This window comes from Enhydra lutris, unplaced genomic scaffold (assembly GCF_002288905.1).
Source record: "Enhydra lutris kenyoni isolate GAN:26980312 unplaced genomic scaffold, ASM228890v2 scaffoldscaffold39, whole genome shotgun sequence".
Classification (NCBI taxonomy): Eukaryota; Metazoa; Chordata; class Mammalia; order Carnivora; family Mustelidae; genus Enhydra; species Enhydra lutris.
Window position 1 is genome coordinate 24,418,604 of NW_019154123.1, and position 22,994 is coordinate 24,441,597.

A 22,994-nucleotide genomic window follows, 5' to 3' on the forward strand; every position below is an offset into this window, starting at 1 on the left:
AAACTGATTTTACAAAGAATAAGGTATTACTTAATGCAATCATTTAGCCAGAATTACTATTTTCTTTCTTTCTTTCTTCTTTCTTTCTTTCTTTCTTTCTTTCTTTCTTTCTTTCTTTTTCTTTCTTTTTCTTTCTTTCTTCCTTCCTTCCTTCCTTCTTTCCTTCCTTCCTTCTTTCCTTCCCTTCTCCTTCCTTCCTTCCTTCCTTCCTTCCTTCTGCAATGAGTGAAATCTATTTGCTTCCAAAGCATTGAAAACATCAGAAAGTAAGATACAGGCCAAATCCTTTCAAACCTCAAATCAGATGTAAAACTAACATCTTAAGTGTTTCTGTCTCTCTAAAAATTGCTAAGTTGGAAGACCTCATGCAAAAGTAATGCTTTTCAGAAGAGTGGATAAAACGGATGAATTGAAAGTGGATGAAACCGATGAATTTTCAAAAGACCATTCACGAGCCTCCCTTTTGGTTGCATTTCACAATATCCAAGACACCATGATGGAGAATGTGCTCTCTGTGCTTATGGAGTTGATTAGTGGCCTGTCAGAAGCCAATGGTTACTTCAGTGTGGAAGTAATACCCAATATTAAAGTTGCTGTCATGACTTTTCTCAAAAATACTGGTAAGGCAGACAATATCTTTTAACCTTTCATTGCAAATCGTGGTTGTATCCTATTTTGAGATTCCAGGCATCCCACAATGGGTTTTGTTTAAGTTGTGCTCTTTCTAACTCCCAGTAAGATGATTGCAAGGGATAACATATTATCACTTCTGATACTACCCATAACTAGCATTCATCAGGTGCCTTGCTCTATGCTAAGCACTGTGCTAAGCTTTTACTTACTTCACTCTCAAAACATATAGCACTATGAGAAAGGTACATTATTATTTCCATTTTATAGATGAAGAAGTCTAGGTTTTGAGAAAATTAAATGACTTGTTCTTAGGCACAAAGCTAGTAAGTATTTGAATCAGAATTCCAATTAGACATTCTGACTTCTGAGTGTATTTTCTTAACCACTGTGAATATACCCTCAAATTTCCCATGAACTTAATAGTTATAGGAATTTATTTTTATGATAATGACATGTCCAAATAGAGACCAAGCTATGGTAAAGTAAGAGCGGGAGAAGGAAATTAGATTTAGGAAACAATATTGTATTATAATCATCATCATCATTATTATCAGCTTACAAAGTGGTTGCATGTACTTGATTTCATTTAGAATGGTAACTGTTGATCCATGTTCCCAAAATGGTCTTAAATGGAGGCCACTGTTAATGATAGCTATGTACTCATGCGCTCACAGTAAGCAATGTGGGATAGGTTGAGGTTGACACTGAAATTTAATTTTATATAGAAATTTAGTATCTAAATTTTAATTCTTAGTTATAGCCTCTAAATCAAATTACACTTCAAAATCTGTTTTCTTTTGCTATGAAATGAAATTATAGTACCAATAAACTGATTTTTATTTGTAGGTGTCAGGACATCTGTTAATGCTTGTGTTGGACACAATAGAGTTCAGCAATTTGAGATTTTCCCAAGACTTCTGGAACTGACAAGAACCATTAGGGTTGAAAATCTGCCACCTCATATTAATAATCGTTAATAACAATTTTCTTTGAAAACTCCACAAATGGAGGAGAAGGAGTAACCAATGCGCAGCTTTTCCCAGAGGAGAGTTCAGCCCTGGTTGAGTTTTCTTACTACAAAGGTAATCAATTTCTCTTCTTTCTTGATGTTTACAGTTATTATTACCCATTTCATAGACAAATGAAGTCAGATTAGAGGCCACACAAGCGCTTAGGAAATCCATCAAAGACACCCATTCTTACTGGAATTAACTCAGGCTTTGAACAGTTCTCTGTGAAGACCTAGCCGAAAGAATTGTTTTTTGTGCCGTAACAAAAAAACAGACAGCAAAACTTCTCTTGACCTCAATTTCTTGGTAGTTAGCTGCTTCTTTTCTTTGTTTCCCTTTGCAGGAAAATTTCTCAATTGAATTTGTCATTACTCATCCCCATTTCCTCCCCTCTTATTCTTTCTTAAATCCATTCTAAAAAAGGCTTTTACCCCATCATTCCACCAAAATTATTCTTGCCAGTGACAAGAATCATTTATTGCTAAACTCACTAGCCACTTAGCAGTCCTCATTTTACTTGATCTCTTAGTAGCATTCGACTTAATATTCAATGGCTCCTTCCAAATGCATTTTCTCCACTTGCTGCTAGGATGCCACACTTTGGGTTTTTTGTTTTTGTTTTTGTTTTTGTACCTCTGTAGCTGCTCATTCTCATTCTTTTTTTTTAAGATTTTATTTTATTTATTTGATAGAGAGAGAGAGAGCACATGCACGCACGCATAAGCAGGAGGGGCAGCAGGCAGAGGAGAGGACAAGCAGGCTCTCTGAAGAGCAGGGAGCCTGATGAGGGATTCCATCCCAGGACCCTGGGATCGTGACCAGAGCAGATGCTTTACTGACTAAGCCACCCAGGTGCTCCTCATTCTCATTTTTTCCTCATTTACCTTCTTTTCTTCAGCTCTGAAGGTAGAGCTCAGTTTCTTTCTTCTTTTTGTCTTCACTCAGTTCCTGGGAGGTTTAATGGCTTTAAATACTGTCTATATATCCATGACTCCCAGTTCATATCTGCTGTCAATACTCTCTCATGAACTCCAATGTCTACACTCACTGCATACTAGACTTCTTCACCTGGTTGTCTAAAAGTATATGATACAAATATAACATGTCCAAGACAAAACTCCCATCCTCCTCACTCTACGCGACCAACCTACATTATCCACAGGCTTCCCGATTTCAGTTGATAGCAACTTCATCCTAGTTGCTCAGACCAAAACCTGGGAGTCTCTCATATCCCATTCCCAGTTCTTTAGGAAACCCTGTTCACTTTACCTTTGAGATGTATTCAGAATCTGATCACTCCTCAAGGAAGACAGTAAGAATTTAGAAAATTAAAAGAACCATTTTAAAGGTAGTAACAATCTCCCAAAGAACTTAAGCCACAAAACAGTTTATATTTTAGATAATATGATGAAAGAAATACCATTTTTAATGGCCATACTTCACCGGCACCCCCCTTCCCAACTATGATCTTCAGGAAGAGTTGATGAAGCCAAGAAGTATCCCTGAAATTACAGGTGGGGATAGAAGACTTGTTGTGGGGTAGGGAGTGCTAGGAAATGAATGAGGTCAAGAGAAGAGAAGCAGAAATTAGGATCTTCCTCACATAGCTTTGAAGGAAACCAGTCAGTCAGGAAAGCCAGCAATTGAGATGGTCTCTGGAGAGAAAAGAAGTTCAACTTTCAATAATGGTTTAAGAAGCTAATAGTCTTAGGACCAGACTAAAATAATATCTGATACTTTATACAGCAAGGAATTGATAACATTGGACATTTTTTAGTTGGTACTTTGTGAAAAGACAAACATTTGGTATCCCTCACTTAGCAGACTTCTACATTTAAAACTGTTTCATTCTTGGGACTCCTACCAACCTCCCAAAGTTGCAAAATATGAAGGCCCATCTCTCTTCACGTACTTGCCACCTGAGCCTGAAGAGTATTGACATCTGAAGAGCATTTTTTTTTTTAACAGTTTTTTATGGGTATACTCTGGTAAATGGTTAATATCTAAGCATATTCAGCACCTCTGGAGTTAACAGGGTTAGTTGAGAGCCTCAGTCTGCACTCCAGCCATTGTGAGCTGAAGAAGCCAGCAGGGAAGGCAGAGTGATATAGAGTGTAGTGCAACAGTTTACAAACTTCTTGTAAACCACAATGCACCCTAAATAGATATATATAGTTTATATCCCAACCCATACCTGTTTTGCAAACAAAAACATTTGCTGCAATTTGGAAAAAAAGTTCTGCTACAACATGCATTTCTTGCTAGGGAACTGATGTACTCTATTTTCGATTTTATTTTGTTTTGTTTTTGCTTGGTCGGGTTTTGAGTTTTGTTTTGTTTTTTGTTTTTAATTTTTTGTAAGATCCTTAAACATTCATATTGCTGGTATAGTTATTAGAGGTTGGCTTTCAGCAATGACTCTGACACAAAGGGTGGGGGGGAGAGGTTTTAACCTTATCCCTGCTATCTCCACTAGCCAGCCTCTTCAAGCCATCCTAAATAAGCATGCAGTCTGTGTTAGTTTTTTATTGCTGCATACCAAAGTTAGTGGCTTTACATAGCAAGCATTTATTGTCTTATACTTTCTGAAGGCCAGGAATTTGGGGGCAGCTTAATTGGGTAATCCTGGCTGAAGATCTCTCATGAGGTTCCTATCAACCTGTTCATCAGGGCTGTAATCATCAGAAGGCTTGATGAGAACTGGAGGGTTTCTTCTACCTTTGCTCACATAACTGCTGCCAGTGGCTTCAGTTCCTTGCCACTAGTGCGTGTCCGCATGGGTGCTCATGACATGGCAGCTGGCTGCCCCCAGACTGAGTTATCTGAGGGGGTGCGGAGGGCTATAAGTGCCTTTTGTAATCAAGCCTCTGAAGGGATATAGCATCACTTGTGCCATATTCTGTTGGTCACAAATGGTCACACATATTCTGTATCACAACTCTGATACAATATGGAAGGAAACTATTCAAAGGCATGATTACCAAGTGGTAGGGATCATTGGGTGCCATCTTACTTACACAGTCCAAGAAAGTACAGCTTCAAGACAAGTTCCATTTATCACCCCCTACTTCTAGGCAGATTGTCACACCTAAGCCTTCTCTATCAAAATAGAGCACCACTGGCCTTTAGAATCCCAAAGGTATATATTTATTTATTTTTCATTTCTTATTTTGAAAAAAGATTTTATTTATTTATTTATTTATTGCTTATTTATGAAAGAGAGAGAGAGAGAGAGAAACAGAGAGGGGGAGGGGCAGAGAGAGAGGGAGAGAGAGAATCTTAAGCAGGCTCTGCATTGAGCATAGATCCCAATGTGGAGCTCGATCTCGTGAGCCCAAGATCATGACCTGAGCTGAAATAAAGAGTCAGAAGCTTAACTGACTGAGCCACCCAGGGACCCCCAAAGGTATATATTTAAATCCTTCTGTAATTAGCTGGATAACAATGGCAACATTACTTCCTTATTCTCTGTTTCCTCATTTAAAAAGTGGAGATAAAACCTATTTCACAGGGTCACTGTGAAGATTAAATTAAGTAGGATAATATTTGTTAACTGACACATACCAGGTATTCAATCGATAAAGATATTATAATTATCAAAGTAGGAAAGAATGGAAAACACAAGTTATTAATTTGATGAGAAATGATAGATATGAATTGTGCTTTAGATAGCTATATGTCTCAGCTGCTACAGGGTCAAGTATTATTACTAAGTGGTGTTTGAATAGTTCACTGTCCTTTGTTTTGATGTTGTTATGACTTCCGACAAAAAAGTACTGTAACAAACTATTTCTACAAGGTAACATGCACTGGAAATAGACTCGTGAATTTCATTTAAAAAAAAAATGCCCCCTGCACCTCTCAAAACACAAAATAGTTCAGATGTAAAATCAGACCACCAAGTGATTGTCCCTCTTCTGCTTGGCTGCAAACTCACTGTTCCCCAAGTTGACTCATTCTACCTTAGGACAGTACTAATCACCAAAAATAAATAAATAAATAAATAAATAATAAAAAGAAAAAAAAATAGCATTGTATGAAGCCCAAACATATTTTACTTACTATCCTTGCTCTTCCTTTTAGGGTTGTAGAAATAAATCCTTTATAAGATAGTCCTTCCGATGTTTAAGGGTAACTATTGTGTGTGGCTCCCTGCATTCCATCCTACCTAATATCTGTACTTCTGCAAGTTAAATATATTCAGTTCCTTTTTTTTATCCTCAAGTGATATGGTTTTGAATCCTTTTACAGCATCAGTTTCCCTCTTCTGAACACCATAGCTAGTTTTCATAATCCCTTTGCAAAGTTTAGCACCTTGAACAAAATACAATACGCCAGGCATTGCCTGTTTTTACCAGTGAGAAGAATAGGATTATTATTCACCATACCTATTCTTGTTATTATGTTTTTCTTATTATAGCCCCACATCTCATCACTACCCATTTTTAAATGAATAGAGTTTATTTTTAGAGCAGTTTTAGGCTTAACAAACATTTAAACAGAAAGTAAGGATAATTCTTCCTGCCCCCAGTTTCCCTAATACTAAGATATTGGATTAATGATACCTTTGTTAACAATTGATGAAAAGTATCGCTACATTATTATTAACTAAAGTCCATTATATTAGAGTTCACTCTTTGTGTTGGATGATTCTCTGGGTTTTGACAAATGCACAGGGTCGTGTGTCCTCAGTAACAGTTGCATATGGAATAATTTCAGTGCCCTGAAAATCCCCTGTGCTCCAGCTATCCATCCCTCCCTCCCTCCTCCAAATTGCAGGCAGCCACTGATTTTTTTTTTAAGATTTTATTTATTTATTTGACAGAGAGGGATCACAAGTAGGCAGAGAGAGAGAGGGGAAAGCAGGCTCCCTGCCGGGCAGAGAGCCCAATGCAGGGCTCGATCCCAGGACCCTGAGATCATGACCTGAGCCAAAGGCAGAGGCTTAACCCACTGAGCCACTCAGGTGCCCCAGCCACTGATACTTTTAATGTCTCCACAGTTTTGCCTTTTCCAAAATGTCATGTAGCTGGAATTATATAATATGTAGCCTTTCAGATGGGCTCCTTTGCTTAACAATAGGCATTATATTTTTTCCATGTCTTTTGGTAGCTTCATAGCTCTTTTCTTTTTCTCTGAATAATATTCTGTTTTATGGAGGCATCATGTCCATTATTTATCCATTCATTTATTGAAGGACATCTTGGTTGCTTCTAAGTTTTGGCAATAATGAATAAAGCTCATGTGCAGGTTTGTGTGGGCATATGTTTGCAAATCATTTAGGTAAATACCACAAAACACAAATGCTGGATCCTATGGTAAGAGTATGTTTAGTTTTGTAAGAAACTGCCAGACTGTCTTCCGAAGTGGCTGTACCATGTTGCAGAATTAGAGTTCCTGTTGCTCCATGTTCTTTCCAGCGTTTGGTGACTTTTTTTTCTTCTTAAATACAGCTACATCACTGTTGATTTATACAGAATTTGTCATCAGTCAAAATCCCTTAGATATTTTTGTATGACTTAGCTGCTAAGCCACATTCTCTTTCTCCCAAACTTGTGCAGTTACTCCTTGGACCTCGCTTAGTGCTTTTCCTTCCTTTTTGATGCTTCTCCAGATGTGCCAGAGTCTCTTTTACTTATTAGGTTCACTCACAGTCCAGCTGCTGTATATATATTGCTGTGAAGGACTCACACTTACAATCTTCTCCAGAGGGATTGCCTTTAGCAGACTAAAGGTCTGGAGTCTGGAGGTGCCTGGGAGTTTATATTCATCACCCAACCAGGATGACCCATAGACAATGAACTGATTGGTATGCAGGCGCAAAAACACAGCTCCCTGTCTCAAGGTTGGGACAACACCATGATGTAATTTGTATACTCCAGAGTCCTTGCAGGATCAGGCAGAAACTAGTTTTACTTAAACCACATTCTCTGTCTTTATCTCTCACTTCCTACATGTTTTTCCTGAGGGTACAACTTTAATAATTCAATTGCACATGAATCCTCATCTCAGGCTCTGCATCTAGGGAATCAGACCTAATTTTATTACTTTTTTTTATTATTACTGCACACAATTGTTTTTGATGTTTTTAGCTATTGTAACTATTAAAGAATAGTATTGTATTTGCTTCTTTTTAAAAAAGATTTATTTATTTTGAGAGAGAGAGAGAGCACCCATGCAGGGGGTGGGACAGAGGGAAAGAATCTCAAGCAGCTTCCTTGTTGAACGTGGAGCCCATGGCAGGGCTCAATTTCACAACCCTGAGATCATTACCTGGGTAGAAGGCAAGAGTTGGATGCTCAAACAACTGAACCACCCCAGTGCCTCAATATTGTATTTATTTCTAAAAGTTCATTTTTTAAAAGATTTTATTTATTTATTTGAGAGAGAGAGAGAGAGAGAGAGAGAGAGGGAGAGCGTGCACAAGCAGGTGGAGGGGCAGAGGGAGAAGCAAACTCTTTGCTGAGCAGGGAGCAGATGGGAGGCTGGATCCCAGGTCCCTGGGGTCATGACCTGAGCCCAAGGCAGATGCTTAACTAACTGAGCCAACCAGGCACTCCCTAACAGTTCATTTTTAACTACTCATGCATTATTTTGTGTATTTATTGAATCTTTAAGAGCCAGGTTTTTGGTTTTTTTTTTCCAAAAAAAAAAAAAAATCACCTCTCCAATATTATAATGAATGTCAGTGGGAAAATCAGATTGATTGTACAAACCTTCACTGCAAAGTAATTATTAATGGAATAGATCTATTCCATTAGGTGAGGATTAGCTCCATTGCATTCATGAATACCACATCTTTCACTGAGCTGTTTGACAGTGGTACCATTTTAGGTAGACATACTATATTTCAGAGTCTCATTAGTATCAGGATTTCTTTCTTTTTTCTTTATTAAAGATTTTTGTTTATTTATTTGACAGAGAGACACAGTGAGAGAGGGAACACAAGCAGGGGAAGTGACAGAGGGAGAAGTAGGCTTCCTGCTGAGCAGGGAGCCCAAAGCGGGGCGTGATCCCAGGACCCTGGGATCATGACCTGAGCCATAGGCAGACGCCCAATGACAGAGCCACCCAGGCACCCCAATATCAGGATTTCTTTTTATGCCAAAGATTTTGTCTGAATACTTGCCTTTTGCTTTTTATTTTTTAGTGGTGGACACCTGCTTGGGCTAAGAGCCTGTCTTCAGTGAAAGGCCCATCTCTGTTTCCCATATGATGTGACTTTGGTCGTAGCCTTGTATGAAAAAGAGAAGCCACTGAGAAAGTTGCCAGCACCATTTCTGGTGGCTCTGGATCCTTTCATATGAAGATCTTGCAGAAGAAGCATCACCTGATTGAAACAATAAATTATAAAGGGACAGTGTCCTGTGAGGTAACATGGCCCCAAGTCAGCTGTTAAGGAGTTAGAAGTATCATTCAGATCTGTGGCCACTGAACTCAAGGAAGAACAAAGATCAATATAATCAAGACCTGGAATGAGGATATTTCTAAAGACTTCTGCCATATCTTTTCTAAATATCAAGTCACCAAATTGAATGTGAAGTCAGTGCTATGGGAAGACATAAAAAACAGTAGAGGATGATGGGATTTGGATTGAGTTTGATATATTCAAGAAGATCATGATAACAGGTTGTTTGGAGGAGGTGAAAAGAATTCACAACAATTAAAGACACCAGCCATAACACTGAGAAGGAAAAAACAAAATTTGACAGGGAATGTGGCTGGTTCTTTTCTGGTCTTCATATCAGTGCTTTGAAAGAGTCTGTACCAAAGGAATTCTCGGGGTGGGAGTTCATTAATCATGCTTGCACCAAACATACCAGAGTCCATGAAGGAGAGTACAAAGAATGAAATTCCTGAGCTAGCGAAAAGGACTGTTCAAGAAGTGCATTCCCAGTTCTTCCGGGGTTTTCTGTTTTTTTATAGAAAGTAGAGTGTGGAAAATTCTCTAACATTGTTTTGTTTTAAGCAAAGAAAACTCGTAACCTTTTTGAGTTAGATCAGGCATGAAAAGTACATTTCATTTCATGGGTTACTTAGCACTGAGAGACAGTTGTTTCCTGGGGCTCTGTGTTGACTAAGACTCTGAAACTAGCTGGATTGATTGAAAAAGAGTGTTGATACCAATTAACACTGTCACAGGTGTGGATGATGAGGTATAGGGGGATGGGGAGGTGATGTGCACCATGTTTTTACCATAGGTAAGTGCGAAAATACAGTCAGATCAGTTCCTCTTCATAGTTTCTCTGAAGAGCAGAGTAAAGGATTGTGCCTTCATCAGCTACTAGTTTGACTTTGAGTAAGTGGTTTCATCTCTGTACACTGGATTTTCTCTTTCCCCCAGGAGAATGAAGTTTCTGTACTGGATGATCTGTGATGATCTTTTAAATTCTAAAACTGGCTGTCTCGGGGCACCTGGATGGCTCAGTGGGTTAAAGCCTCTGCCTTCGGCTCAGCTCATGATCCCGGGTTCCTGGGATCAAGCCCTGCGTCATCGGGCTTTCCGCTCAGCAGGGAGCCTGCTTCCTCCTCTCTCTCTCTGCCTGCCTCTCTGCCTACTTGTGATCTGTCAAATAAATAAATAAAATCTTAAAAAAAAATAAAATAAAACTGGCTGTCTAGTAGTCAAAACTACAAACGCATTATGCGTAGAACTGAGGGGTGTGTCTTAGTTTGGGTTTCCCCAGAAGAGAACCTGAAACAGGATTCAAGTGCAAATGATCTAAATAGGGAAGTAAAAGATACTAATAGGCTGTGTTACCAAATCAGTTACCACTTAATCTCACTGGGAAAACTCAGAGTGAGTCCTACCTGGGAGGCACGGTTGCTCCCTGGTTTTAAACGAACTGTCAATCATTGGATGAGGGCTTGAGCGGGTGGGAGGGTGGCTTAATTTACCTGCAATTCCTCTCTGCTGCGCCTACAAGCAAAGCCGGCTTTGGCACTACAGAAGGTCTTCAGACAAGAAATACAATGGGAGGGGCACCTGGGTGGTTCGTTGGTTGAGCGTCAGACTCTTGATTTCAGCTGAGGTCATGATCTCAGGGTCATGGGATTAAGCCCCAAATTGGGCTTAGCACTGAACCTGGAGCCTGCTTAAGATTTTCTTTCTTCTTCTCCTGCTCCTCCTCTATCTCTAAAAAAAAAAAAAAAAAAAAAAAGGAAAGAAATAAAGACAGCTGGAAATATGACCAGAGTGCCCTTAAATTGTAAGAGCCAGGGGGTATGAACAGGGTCTGCTAAGCTAGAATTGGGGAATAAGTAAAAGAGCTCACAGGCAACTGGAGTATTAAATACAGTATACTAAAAAAATTGTGGTAACAAATTATTTGCTTTTGAATCTTAAGGTTGGATTATGAGTTGAGTTAGAGAGGTGTGGAATCTAATAGCTATTTTCTGTTTGGAAACCTAAGAGGAAAGTCTCCAGATAGCGTTGCCTGGTAATTATTTTTACTGTTTTCTCCACAGTCCAAAGACCAAGTCAGCGGGAAAAATTGTCTTGCGGATGGAGATGAGATAGCCTCAGCCCAAACCACAGAAGGTCTAAACCTCATATTAATGGCTGGAAATGTTATTAATTTCCAGGTAAGTGGCGTTATTGAGCAAATCCAATAAGAAACACTGGGGTCTGATTCACTGATTCTATGACTTAAGGTCACAACAGACCCCACAACAGACCATTTTGAATTTTATCTCACCCAGTTAGTGGTACAATCTAGTTAAGATAGAAATTCCATATCCTTATCTTATAAACGAGGAAACTGAGGTCTTTTCACTACATAGTCTGTTAGGTTGATTATTAAACTCTTTTCATCCCTGTCAGGGTACTTATTCTCATCATTGGATGGTGCCATATAAACTTTGGAGTCCTCTAACTCTTCTCTGAGTTCCTTTCTCTATCCAACTAGTTTCCCAGCCTCCTCACACCCTCTCTCTTGTGTATTCCCTTTCATTTTCATTGTCCTTCAGCATCCCTAGTCACCTCTCTTACCCTCCAGTCTGCCCTCTCCCTAGCTGTTTGACGCATGTTCATCAGGTGCTTCCTCCTGCCTGTATCAGAAAGTCCAAAAAATGAGAGCTCTCAGAGTCTTCCACGGCCTGGCCCCAAATCTCTTTCCAGCCCTGTCTCTCACCATTAGCACTCTCTGTTAGCTAAATTGGACTACTTTCTGACCTTTCTCAATTCTATGTGTTTTCTCAAATATTCACCCACCCAGAATCCTTATTGCTTTCTTTCTCCCTGTCCCAGCTTCATTCCTTATCCTCTTTTTTTTTCCCAAGATTTTATTTATTCATTTGAGAGAGGGAGAGAAAGACACACAAACAAGAGACAGAGACAGAGGAAGCACAAGCAGGGGAAGAGGCAGAGGGAGAGGGAGAAGCAGACTCCCTACTGAGCAGGGAGCCTGATGTGGGACCTAGAGATCATGACCTGAGTGGAAGGAAGACACTCAACTGACTGAGCCACCCAGGTGCCCCATCCCTTATCCTCTTTGTAAAGACTTTACTAAGCAGTCCAATCTAAAGGATTCCTGCCGTATTTGAAATTCTATAGCAATTACTAATTGTATTTTTTTTAACACAGAGTTTCTTTCGATTATCTTGAACTGATTTAAACATTAAGTATATTTTACTGTTTTACATGTTAATATATTACTTCCCCAAACTGTGTAGGAATCAGTAAGTAGAGAGTAGGGTGAAGGTGGGCTGGATCTTGTTTTTTTTTTTTTTTTTTTTTTGGCAAGCTCATTTACTTTTGTCCCTGCGAGGAGCTTCTCAGGTCCTAAGATTAGTTTATGTTAAGTAACCTCATATAAGATTGAGGTGGACCCATGAGAGTGAGAAATGAAACTATTAAGTGGCCCAATGACATAAAAACCTTTTAATTTACGATGAAGAAGTACTCCCCAAGGAATCAGAATACTCAAAATCCACATGATCAAAGCATTCTCCCCCCCAAATTTGAATATGAAATCAGAATAAATGGAGTTGGATGAATTGAATACTTAATATCTATTGGCATCATGTCATGACCCCATCTCACCAAAGGGATAGCCTCAGCAGGCATTGGAGAACTCTTGATACTCCTGGACAGGCTTGAGGGGACACTGCCTACCTTCACCTCAATGACTTTCCTTTATCTAGGCCTTCAGGGCTGATCAGACCCCACCCCCCTACCCTTCAGAAGGACCCATTCTTTCTTTAGGTATGTTAATAAAGTCAGAACAATTACTCTCAGTTCCTACCAGCCTAAAAGCAACTCTTTCTTCCAAGGTCTCTCTCAACATTCTGTGTTTTTGTCTCTGTCTGTCTCACTATCTTCCTCTTTCTGCGTCTACCTTTTATTCAGATTCTCCTTCTTTGTCTATGGTCTCTGATTTGCTCATTTTCATAGCTCTACTCCGACTCATCACATGTTGACTTGACTTTGGTGGGTGATGTATTTCCTTTATTTCTAAGTTTTGGGGCTCATCTCATTATGGTAATAATAGATTGTGAGCCCCCCAGGGTAGGGTTGACAGGTCAGTATGACAGGCAAAACATGTCTTATGCATTACCCCACAATACTTGGCAAGTCATAGGTGCTTAATAATTACTGATTCAATCTCTAACAAAATGTTGCTGTTTTCCTTAAGGCCCATGTGATTGTCAACACTGTTTCCCAGACACTTCAACTTGGACATGGACTGCTATCTCGGGCTATTTTGCAGAAAGCTGGTCCAAATCTCCAGGAAGAGTTGTATGCTGTCAAGCAGGGAACAGTGGAGAAAAGAGGTAGCATATTCATAACAAGTGGCCATAATCTGAACTGCCAAGCTGTCTTCCATGTCGTGGCACCAACTTGGGATAATGCAGCAGGGCGCTCTCAGCAGGTAGAGAAAATCCTTCATTCTCTACTTCATTGGTAGCTTTGGTAGTCTTCTGGCACTGTAGAGATCTGTGGTTCTCAAGCAAAGTGAATGTATTCCCCAGGGGACCTTTGGCTTGTTACATCGGTTACTGATCAAGAGGAAGCGGGGGCCAGGGATGCGGCTAAATGTCCTACAATGTATACATCGGCCTCCACAATGCAAACTTTTCTGGACAAGGTTGAGAAACCCTAGTATTGATTGGACCTTGTCCATTTATTGACATCTTTATTACGTTCTGTAAACAGTCCATCATAGCTACCAGTGATTTCAGAATAATTGACCCTTGAAAGTAGTAACCATCCTGGGGTTCTCCAGGAATGATATCTGAAATTAGTGTAATCATCCTTCAGTATGACAAGATGCAACCAAAGCTGTGGTGAAGAATGAGGGGTCATTGCTCTTCTTTTGATGACTTCTCACCTCTACTCCCAACTTTTTTTTTTCAGAATATGAAAGTAATACTAGTATATTGCAGGAAATACAGAAAGTACAAAGACCAAAATAAAAATTATAATCCGGCCACCTGGAAATGAATGTGGTTAACATTTTATTGTATTCTCTTCAGGGCAATTTTATGAATACATATTTCTTAGTTGGGATTCCCTTCCAGACCTTTTTTTAATCCTGCTTTTTAAAAAAAATTAACAAACATTTATCCAATGTCCATAAACATTGCTTTTAATTGCAACAAGACACCATTGTTTATGTAGCCATTCCCATACTATTGGAGCCTCCTTCCTGCATGAATTGCAATTTCTCTGGAACATCCTCTCTCCTCTTGTTTTCCCTTTCTGACTCCCTAGACCCAGACAAAGCCAGGAATAGCAGAGGGGACCTAGTCACAGTTGCTGGAGCCATAGCTCTTTCTGCTTCCTGCCAGCTTAAGCCCTAACTTAGATGAATGTATTTTGTACATTTCAGATCATGGCAAATATAATCAAGAAATGTTTGGCAACTGTAGAAGAGTTATCTTTTTCATCCATCGTATTTCCCATGATTGGAACAGGAAATTTGAGATTTCCCAAAGCTATTTTTGCTAACCTAATCCTTTCGGAATTGTTCGAATTTAGTAGCAGAAGCTGGCGGAAAACCTTACAAAAAGTTTACTTGCTGGTACATCTAGGTGATGATGAAATCCAGCAGGTATGGTTACATATCTCTTCTCATCATTCTGACAAGTGAACCTAAGTGCAACCAGATGTCTTTGTGGATCTGTAAATAATAATGTTTTCACTTCCCTGTCCATAAGTGTTGGTTGCTGTGGGGGGGGGGGTTGTCATAAGACTTTATGAGATAATGCTGATAACTCATACAGTCCTTCCTAGACAGTTTAGCAAGAGATAAGATAATTGTACTTAAATTCCTAGGAGGAAGCCGAAAGTCATTGGCATAAAAGTGGCCCAGACATTTTAACACTGACTGAATGAAGCCCAAGTTATGGCTCTGTTTATAGAGAAAAGACCAAATAAGAGAAACCTCAAGAATTTAAGGGTTTTATGGATAGAGCACAGCCCGTCTATAGAAGTCTATGAGGGTCTAAAGCTAGAAATAACAGTACAGTATTCAGTAGCAGAGAGGCAGTCAAAGCACATGAACTAAGCACTGAGCCCCCTACACCAGCCTTGTAAATGTTGACCTAGAGCTGGTTGGCCCAGTCTGAGTACCAAAATCTTGTTCTCATTCTTGAAAAGTTATATTGATTTTATAAATTGTGCATAGTTATAGCAAAAATGCAAACAGTATAGAAGTGCAAAGAAGAAAGGTACACATAGTTTTAAATTCCAGTTTTGCCACTTAAAGGTTGAGGGAGGCCACCTCTCTGAATTTCGGTTTTATTGTGTGTCAAGTGAATGTGGCAAGCACGCCTCTCAAACTCGATGTGGAAACTAAGAGAAGATGTATTTGACATGTTTTGTGCGGTGTCTAGCATGTAGCATGGCTCAAACCTGGTTGCAGAAGTAGTTATTACCTTTTTGTTATCTGACTTTAAGGGCTATTGTTACAAATTACGAACATTAGCACTTTAAAAAGATAGCAAATATAAGGTTCTTTTCTGAGTTCTTAGTTACTCTCAGGCGTCTGGGATAGAATTGTGGTCTTCCCATGAAATAAAGGAAATCAGCACTGGTATTTATTGAGAAAATGCCTAGGTTCGATGGCAATCCTGTAATGAAAAAGTCTCTGGGTAAGAGGAAATCTAGGGAGAACTATTGTTTCTAATTGATGTCTGGTGATCAGTACTACAAAGAATTGGATTAATATATTTACAGAACATTGTTGTAGTCAGTAACTATATTTCTTTCTATTTCCAGGCATTTTTAGAGGAATTCACTAAAGGGTTGTATGGAAATCCCAACAAGGACAGGATTCTCACAACTGAAGGTAACCAAGGTCTGGCAAAGTTGTTCTGCTCAGAAAATATTTTGCTCTGCCTAGTGGTTCTTCAGTGGTAGCTGACATCAATAGAAGGAGACAAAGTTAATTCACATGCGGGACAGATCAGTGATGAAGGAGGTGTTAGAGCATGTTCCACTGTCTGAGCACACAAAGAATAAGTTATGTGGATACGTGCTGCCGCACCCCGCAGACTCTAAGCCTAGGGTGGGTCATGTCCGGTGAGTCCAGAGAAAAGACCCAGAGACACCAATGGCGATACAGGTCTACTAGCGGAACTATGTACAGGGAGTCTGGAGTGACAGCCTCCACTGCCAGGATCTACACACAGCAAGTTTTTATATCTTAGCTACTCACCCTAGCAACTGTTAAGGACCTGTCCCCCTCCTTGCACGGCCAGCATTTCCAAGGAGATCAAGGCCTGCCTCTTGGACAGTCATCATTATAAGAGAGATGTACAGGGCTGGTCACCTCCCCCCATACCCAGCCCCTGACCTTGAACACTGAACAACATGCTTTTCTGCATGTTCTGCTTGGTGGGAATATAGAGGGAGGACGGGATCTCTACATTTTCAAGACCGTGATTAACAGGGGCCTTTGGGGTATGCTTGCACAAACTAGCAATCCAGCGTGTACCATAACAGATGTGAACCAAATCTGGTGAGGCCAGAGTTTCTCAGATATGATAATGAAAGATAACTGAGGATGGAGGAGGGGGGCGGTGGCCTGGGGTGAGAGCAGCGACCGCCCTGCACCTTCCTTGATCATCCGCCGTGCGCTGCTTCACCTGCAGCAAGATTCTATCACAAAGTAAAGGCCTACCTGGGGCTGCTATGGGCTGAGTGCACGGAGGGGGACTCCCTGGACAGGCTGGGTCTGAAGCACTGCTGTTGCCTCCACATGCCATTGGCTCACGTGCTTATGATCAAAAAGCTGTGACCCTGCAGAGGTGACAGTGCTGGAGCCCGTCCACATGCTGACCACAGGCAGCTGGGTCTTGCCCAGAGTTCATTCCATGGAGGGGTGGGTAGCTGAGAGCAGTGCCCTCCCTCCCACAGCCTCCTGGGCGTGTGTCCTCCGGCTCTGAGGGAACCATCCAGTAAAGGTCTTGAAGAACCACACCGCCACACACAGATAACTAAAATGTGGATGCACACTGAACTCTGATTGCTTTTCTATATATATAATTTAATCTATACAGTGGCCTCCCGGGTGGGTGATTCTCTTGCCACTGCATCACATGGAAAAGGAGACTGAAAGGGACGAATAGAAAAGACACAGCTAAGTTATAAAGCCTCAGAGTGGACAGTAACATTATGCCAACACGGTAAGGCTGATTTCCTCAGAGCAGCCTTGATCCTGTTATGCCAGTGAGATGCGAAGCCACAGGAAAGCTCCTATGTGAAGTTAGTGAGCTGTTATTTAACCCTGGACGGGGGTGCCTGGGTGGCTCAGTTGGCTGAGCATCTGACTCCTGATTTCAGCTCAGGTCATGATCTCAGGGTTGTGAGGTCGAGCCCCGCATTGGACTCCATGCTGGTGCAGAGTCTGCTTGAGATCCTCTCCCTCTGTACCCCACCCCTGGCCCCCTGCCCTGCTCCAACATGTGCATATGTGCTCTCTATCTCAAATAAATAAAAATAAATCTTCCCCCCAAAATAATTGAACAAATGACCTCCACACCGAGATCATTTCCCTTTTCTGCAAAATGGAAGTAAAAGAATCACCTGGAGGGACATACTTTCTGTCATAAGACAAATAAATTCTGGAGACCGAATGCACAGCATAGAGCTGGAGTTAATAATAATGTTCTGTATTTTCGAAGCTCACTAAGAGAGCAGATCCCGGGCGTTCTCACCACTCGCACGTGCACGCACGCACACACACACCCTCCCCACACCAAATGGTAACTGTGGGAAATGATGGGTGTGCTATCAGCCCAATTGGACAATCATTTCATAGCGTACGTTCATGTCGAGAGTCACATTGTACACCTTGAATATTTACATTTCTTATTTGTCATAGTTCAAAAAAGCTTGAAAAAAAGTTTCCCAGAGACATGAGCATGACATGAAGGGACACTTGGCCTTCTATCCTTCCTCATGCCTTTCTCATGAGGCTGCGGCAACTTTTGCAGACAAGCTGACGGTCCAGTCAGGTGTTCCTGCTTCATCCTATCTAACTGAGAAATTGATCCTCCTCCTGCCACGAAGCTTTATTTTTTCATTTCCTTAAAAAAGAAAACCCATCCAGGCATGGTACAGTTTGGGCTTATGTAGGTGGGAAGAAAGAAGACTGGGAAGAGAACAGTGGCCCCTTGTTGTTCATTCTCCAGCTACTCTTTCGTTTGCTTGCTTTTTTTTCAGGGGCCTTCAGCCCTATCTCCAGCCCTGGAATCATTTCATATGGAATGAAAATCGGTGCAATTACTTTCCAGATTGCTACTGGAGATATTAGCAAAGAAAAGGCAGATGTGATTGTAAACTCAACAATAAGAACATTTAATCTGAAATCAGGTACTTTATTTAAGCAATGTACGTGATTGTAACTATTAACATGACTCATGTGTGGGAAGGAAATTGTGGCTAATGTTGCCCGAGTAGAAGAGTGTTGCTGGACATATGTAGGCCCTGGAATCAGAAAGACCTGGGTTTGAATCCCAGCTCTGCCACTTACCATTGTGTGGCTTTGGGACAATCACTTTATCCCCTCTGAGCCTCAGTTCCTCTGCCTGTCAAATGTTGATTTCCCGGAGGATTAGATGGGGCACAGCAATGTGAAGATGAGGTGGGAGCCATGCACTGGACTTAGTCTAGGTTAGCTCTCATCCCCTTTCTAGCTCTGAACCATCAAAATTCCACACTTCTAATTTAATAAGTTTATTTTATTTTTATTTCCCTTTCTATGTAACTGAGTTGGCACTCATATCTCACTTCTTATAATCTTCCTTATGTTACACTGACCCAGAAATGAAATTCAACCCCTTTTTCTTGATTTTTGCTGGAATGTCTGAACACCTCCAGTGAAGGAGCATCTTTGAGCATGTCCTCCCCACATGTCTATTTGTGTACAACTTGCATACATATACTCTCATGTTAATATACTTTTATTACAATGTATTAAATTTTAAATTAAAAGGGTAAGATAAAACATAAATAGAAAGAGAAGTTTCAATATTTTCTAAGCTGCAAAATACTATAGCACTTACTATGTAGGAAATGGCTATGTAGACTATCCATCCAATGTATTGGTCATTCACAAATGCAGACATAAAGGACATTCAATTATGTAAAATGTGACAGGTTGAACATAGGCATTTTTACCTGCCTTCTTTTAAAATTCCATTAAAGCAACAGTAAAGGAAATAAAAGGGTGTAAACCCAAAAGGAAAAAGAGAGCTGGAGGAAAACCAATAATGAACAAGACACAGCAGTGTATTTTTAGAATATGAGAAGAAGCTAGCCCGTGGTGAAAACTTAGAATATGCAGGAGAGAATGGTAGTCCCTAGAGACACAGAAGTTGGAGCAGCAGGTACCTGGGAAGGCAGGGGACAAGGAAAAGATGGAAACAGAATCAGATGCAATTCTGTATGAGCAACACTTAGACCCCTTTATTCTATTCTCCATCCATCTGATGCCCCAGTAACTTCTCTTGGTCTTCCCTGGCCAGAGATGGGAGGTTTATTCTGTAGGGAAACCAACCAGAGAGATTCTGGACTTAGAACAGCAGGCACAGGTGAGATGAGAGTGGGAGCTAGACAGTGTTCAAGTGAAAGCTTCGTTACTGAACAGTGAGGTCCAGCCCCGTCCCCGTGCAGCTCTCAGAATGGCAGACGGGTTTATGCCCTCCGAGACAGGAGATTGGAGGATCCTTCTGGAGAGAAACCAGCTGCCCTGAAGTCTAGTATTTACCGCCTTCTTACCTTACACTAAAGCCTCCTGGTTGGCAAGCCTCCTTTCAGGGTGCTCCCACACTCACTCTGAATAGGAATGGACTGGTGAGTGTCACCTGATAATTGAGGAAAATCTCCATTCTTGCTAAGTCAGAGACCAAAACAAATGCCTCCAAAAAGGTATTTTTTAAAAAGAGACAATTCATAACACACATATATAATCAAGGAGACCTAGATAGATGATAGATAGGTAGATAAATAGATAGAGGATAGATTGATCTTCATAATGATAAATGATATAATGATAAGATAACTAAAAATTATTCAGTGCTTTCAGTGGGTCAGATTCCGCACGAAGCATCTTTTATCCATTGTCTCTTTTAATGTTCAAATAACCCATGTTAGGGGAGTAGTGTGTCAGACTCTATAATAGTTGAGGAACTGACTAGTCCCATGTTAGCCAGTAAGTGGCAGAGGTGACCCTAACCCAGGCTATCACATGCATAGTTTGTGCTTCCGACCGCTCAACCCTGCCTTCACCAGCAAGAACCAGATGGTGAAGCTCCAGCCTCGACTGGAGGATTCACAGGACTGAAGGCAGCCCGCTGGGTGTCTCCCTGTGAAAAACAACACGAAACCACGAAAACCACAGAACTTCTGTGGAATGCTCAGTGGTGTTTCAGTTTTGAGCTCCATGCTTCTCATTAGTATCCGAACTTTCATTTTTATGTTTTTCAACTTTATGAAATAATAAGGGTAGAATGCAAAAAATTTCAAATAACTGCAAAAATATCCCTGTACAGATAGAGCCTGTAGAGCTCCAGACACAGGGGACTGTCCACTGTTGGGCAGTTCCCTCACACTGTAGCTCAGAGTGTTTATTACTCAGCCTGAATGAAAGTTGCTATGGAAACGGTGTTTTTTTTCTGTGGGGGGCATCAATGAATTATGCACAAAAGGGTGAGCTGGACGAAAGTCTAATGTACAAAAGCTATAATCATGCATTGCATTTGAACTAATGCTTTTTATTTTAACTAATTTAAATTTATTTTAATTTAATTAATTAAGTATTACATTTAATTAACTTAAAATAAGTTTAATTTATTTTAATTAATTTTAACTTAATGTTTTTTTCTTACTTAGGGGTGTCAAAAGCAATTTTAGAAGGTGCCGGACCAGCTGTGGAAAATGAATGTGCTGTACTAGGTAATGGTTACATGTTACTTTTGGTTACGACCCCTAGGAGATTAGAGGGCTAAGAAGACTGTAATAGGACCTACAGGAGGAGTAAGTGGTGAGCACTTTGGAAAGAGGTTGATTCTCTGGGAGAGCAGATCCAGGGGGTGTGACTTTATGGCTTTGGGAAGTAGTCCTTCCTTTCACCATCCCACCTGTCTCTTCCTAACTATTAAACAGAACCCAGGCCTGGCTCCTAATAGTCCAGCCTCCACCACTTACTGAGGGATCCTGAGCCTGCCATCTGATCTGTAAGAGCTTTGTTTCTCTTATCTGTGAGCTGGTTCTGGGTTCTACTAACCAGGCAGGAGTATGGTAATGGCTTCCTCGCGGGTGGGTGTGAGCATCAGGACAATGAACAGGAAAAGTTGCCTAAAGTGCTGTATAAGTCCTCTTTCTCTTTCCCCAACCTTGTTCTACTTGTGATAGGACATCGTCTACCTGACGTGAGTCAGGGTGGAACCTGGGTGGGTCTGAGGTGCTCTAGGACACCAATTCTCCAATTCTTGCACACCACCAAATGCATTGCTTTTCTCTCCTTGAAAAACGAATCTAGCCGAATAAGCATAGACATTGCTCTTCTGGACAACAGCTTGGGGGTTAAGAGGTCTGGACATTGACCGCTTGAGTTCAAATCCCAGGCAATCTTTGCTGTGGACCTTACCTTTCTGAGCTTCTGTTGAATCTGTGAAATGGACAAAATAGTACCGACCAATAGCCTTGTTTTGAGGATTGAGTAGACCAAAGGAGGTAGAGTGCTTTTGAATAGCACCCCCCATTCAACAAGGTAGTTGTCGAGTTAAAGAATCCTGGTTGTACAGAAAACGAGCCTGGCACAGTCCCAGCGAGTGAAACCAGCTAGATGGAGGGAGGCTGAACTTGTTCAGAAATCATCACAGCTTTCTTCAACAGCAGCTGCTTTCATGGTTCAGTGATCCTCTTGCCGCTTCCTGTAAGTAACTGCTGTGTGTTTCCTTTTCTTCCCCTTGCTCCAGCTGCACAGCCTCACGGAGATTTTATAGTTACACAAGGTGGAAACTTGATGTGCAAGATAATAATCCATGTTCTCGGGGAAAATGATGTCAGGAAAACGGTCTCCACTGTTCTAGAAGAGTGTGAGCAGAGGAAGTACACTTCTGTTTCCCTTCCGGCCATCGGAACAGGTTTGTAGCCTCTTATCAATCCAAGATTCTGAATCATCCGCATTCCCTTAGACTTCGCCTCACTGTTAGTGAATTCGTTGCTGATTCCAGGCAGCGATAGTGATGTAAATCAGAGAGTGGGCCAACTTGCAGACCCGGAGGGCCATCTCTGGGGCCTATGCCTCTTTAATACATCTTTAATCTTTATTGTATGTTCCCCAGGTATCTTTGCATGTTTGGCCCTTAACATCATGGTGTTCTTACTGTTCATGTTTTTCCTTTGGGTGATTTGTTTGCTCTTACTGTATCTGTTACCCTTTTTGCACTGACTCTCAGATCAGCATTTCTCCTTCCCCCGGATCTCCTCTGGCAGATTTCTGTTACCAGAGACTTTATAGCAGAATCCAAACTCATCCTCATCATCCCTTGCAAACAGCCACCTTTCCTGGGTTGTCCCATTTTCTGATCTCCTCCTTCGGTGGTGCCACGATGCTCTGGCTATCCTGCCAGCTTGCTTCTTTGTTTCCCCAGACCCCACAGTCAGCACATTCTACTAAGTCTTCTCCCAGGGGTTATTCAGTGTCAGCCTTGCTTCTGGCTTCCAAACCTTTAATACGTCTGCTATTGGGTTGACCGCAGCATCTCCCACTGGCTCTCATTCATGCATTTATTAGATTGAAAGGCTGTTTCCCAGGCCCGCTGCAAGTTCCTAGGCATAAAACCATGAGTAGGATGCAGTTGCTTTCCTTAAGCAAGAAGCTCGGGTCCATCCCA

General features: G+C 41.0%; 1 protein-coding gene and 1 long non-coding RNA gene across 4 annotated transcripts in view; both read left to right on the forward strand.

Moving 5' to 3' along the window:
• Nucleotides 1-22,994, forward strand: part of LOC111155069 (poly(ADP-ribose) polymerase family member 15) — a 47,124-nt gene that overhangs the window by 10,987 nt on the left and 13,143 nt on the right. The window contains exons 2-8 of one of the 3 annotated variants that reach the window (XM_022515102.1): nucleotides 11,112-11,228; nucleotides 13,280-13,516; nucleotides 14,477-14,698; nucleotides 15,868-15,946; nucleotides 18,316-18,465; nucleotides 20,986-21,048; nucleotides 22,074-22,241. In XM_022515102.1, the coding sequence (XP_022370810.1) occupies nucleotides 11,112-11,228; nucleotides 13,280-13,516; nucleotides 14,477-14,698; nucleotides 15,868-15,946; nucleotides 18,316-18,465; nucleotides 20,986-21,048; nucleotides 22,074-22,241 (1,036 nt within the window). The remainder of the gene's footprint in view (nucleotides 1-11,111; nucleotides 11,229-13,279; nucleotides 13,517-14,476; nucleotides 14,699-15,867; nucleotides 15,947-18,315; nucleotides 18,466-20,985; nucleotides 21,049-22,073; nucleotides 22,242-22,994) is intronic. The other 2 variants (XM_022515103.1, XM_022515104.1) reach the window with 2 other exon arrangements.
• LOC111155070 lies at nucleotides 206-9,480 on the forward strand. The gene is made up of 3 exons (XR_002641118.1): nucleotides 206-620; nucleotides 1,480-1,715; nucleotides 8,794-9,480. It is a non-coding gene; the product is annotated as an uncharacterized LOC111155070 (long non-coding RNA).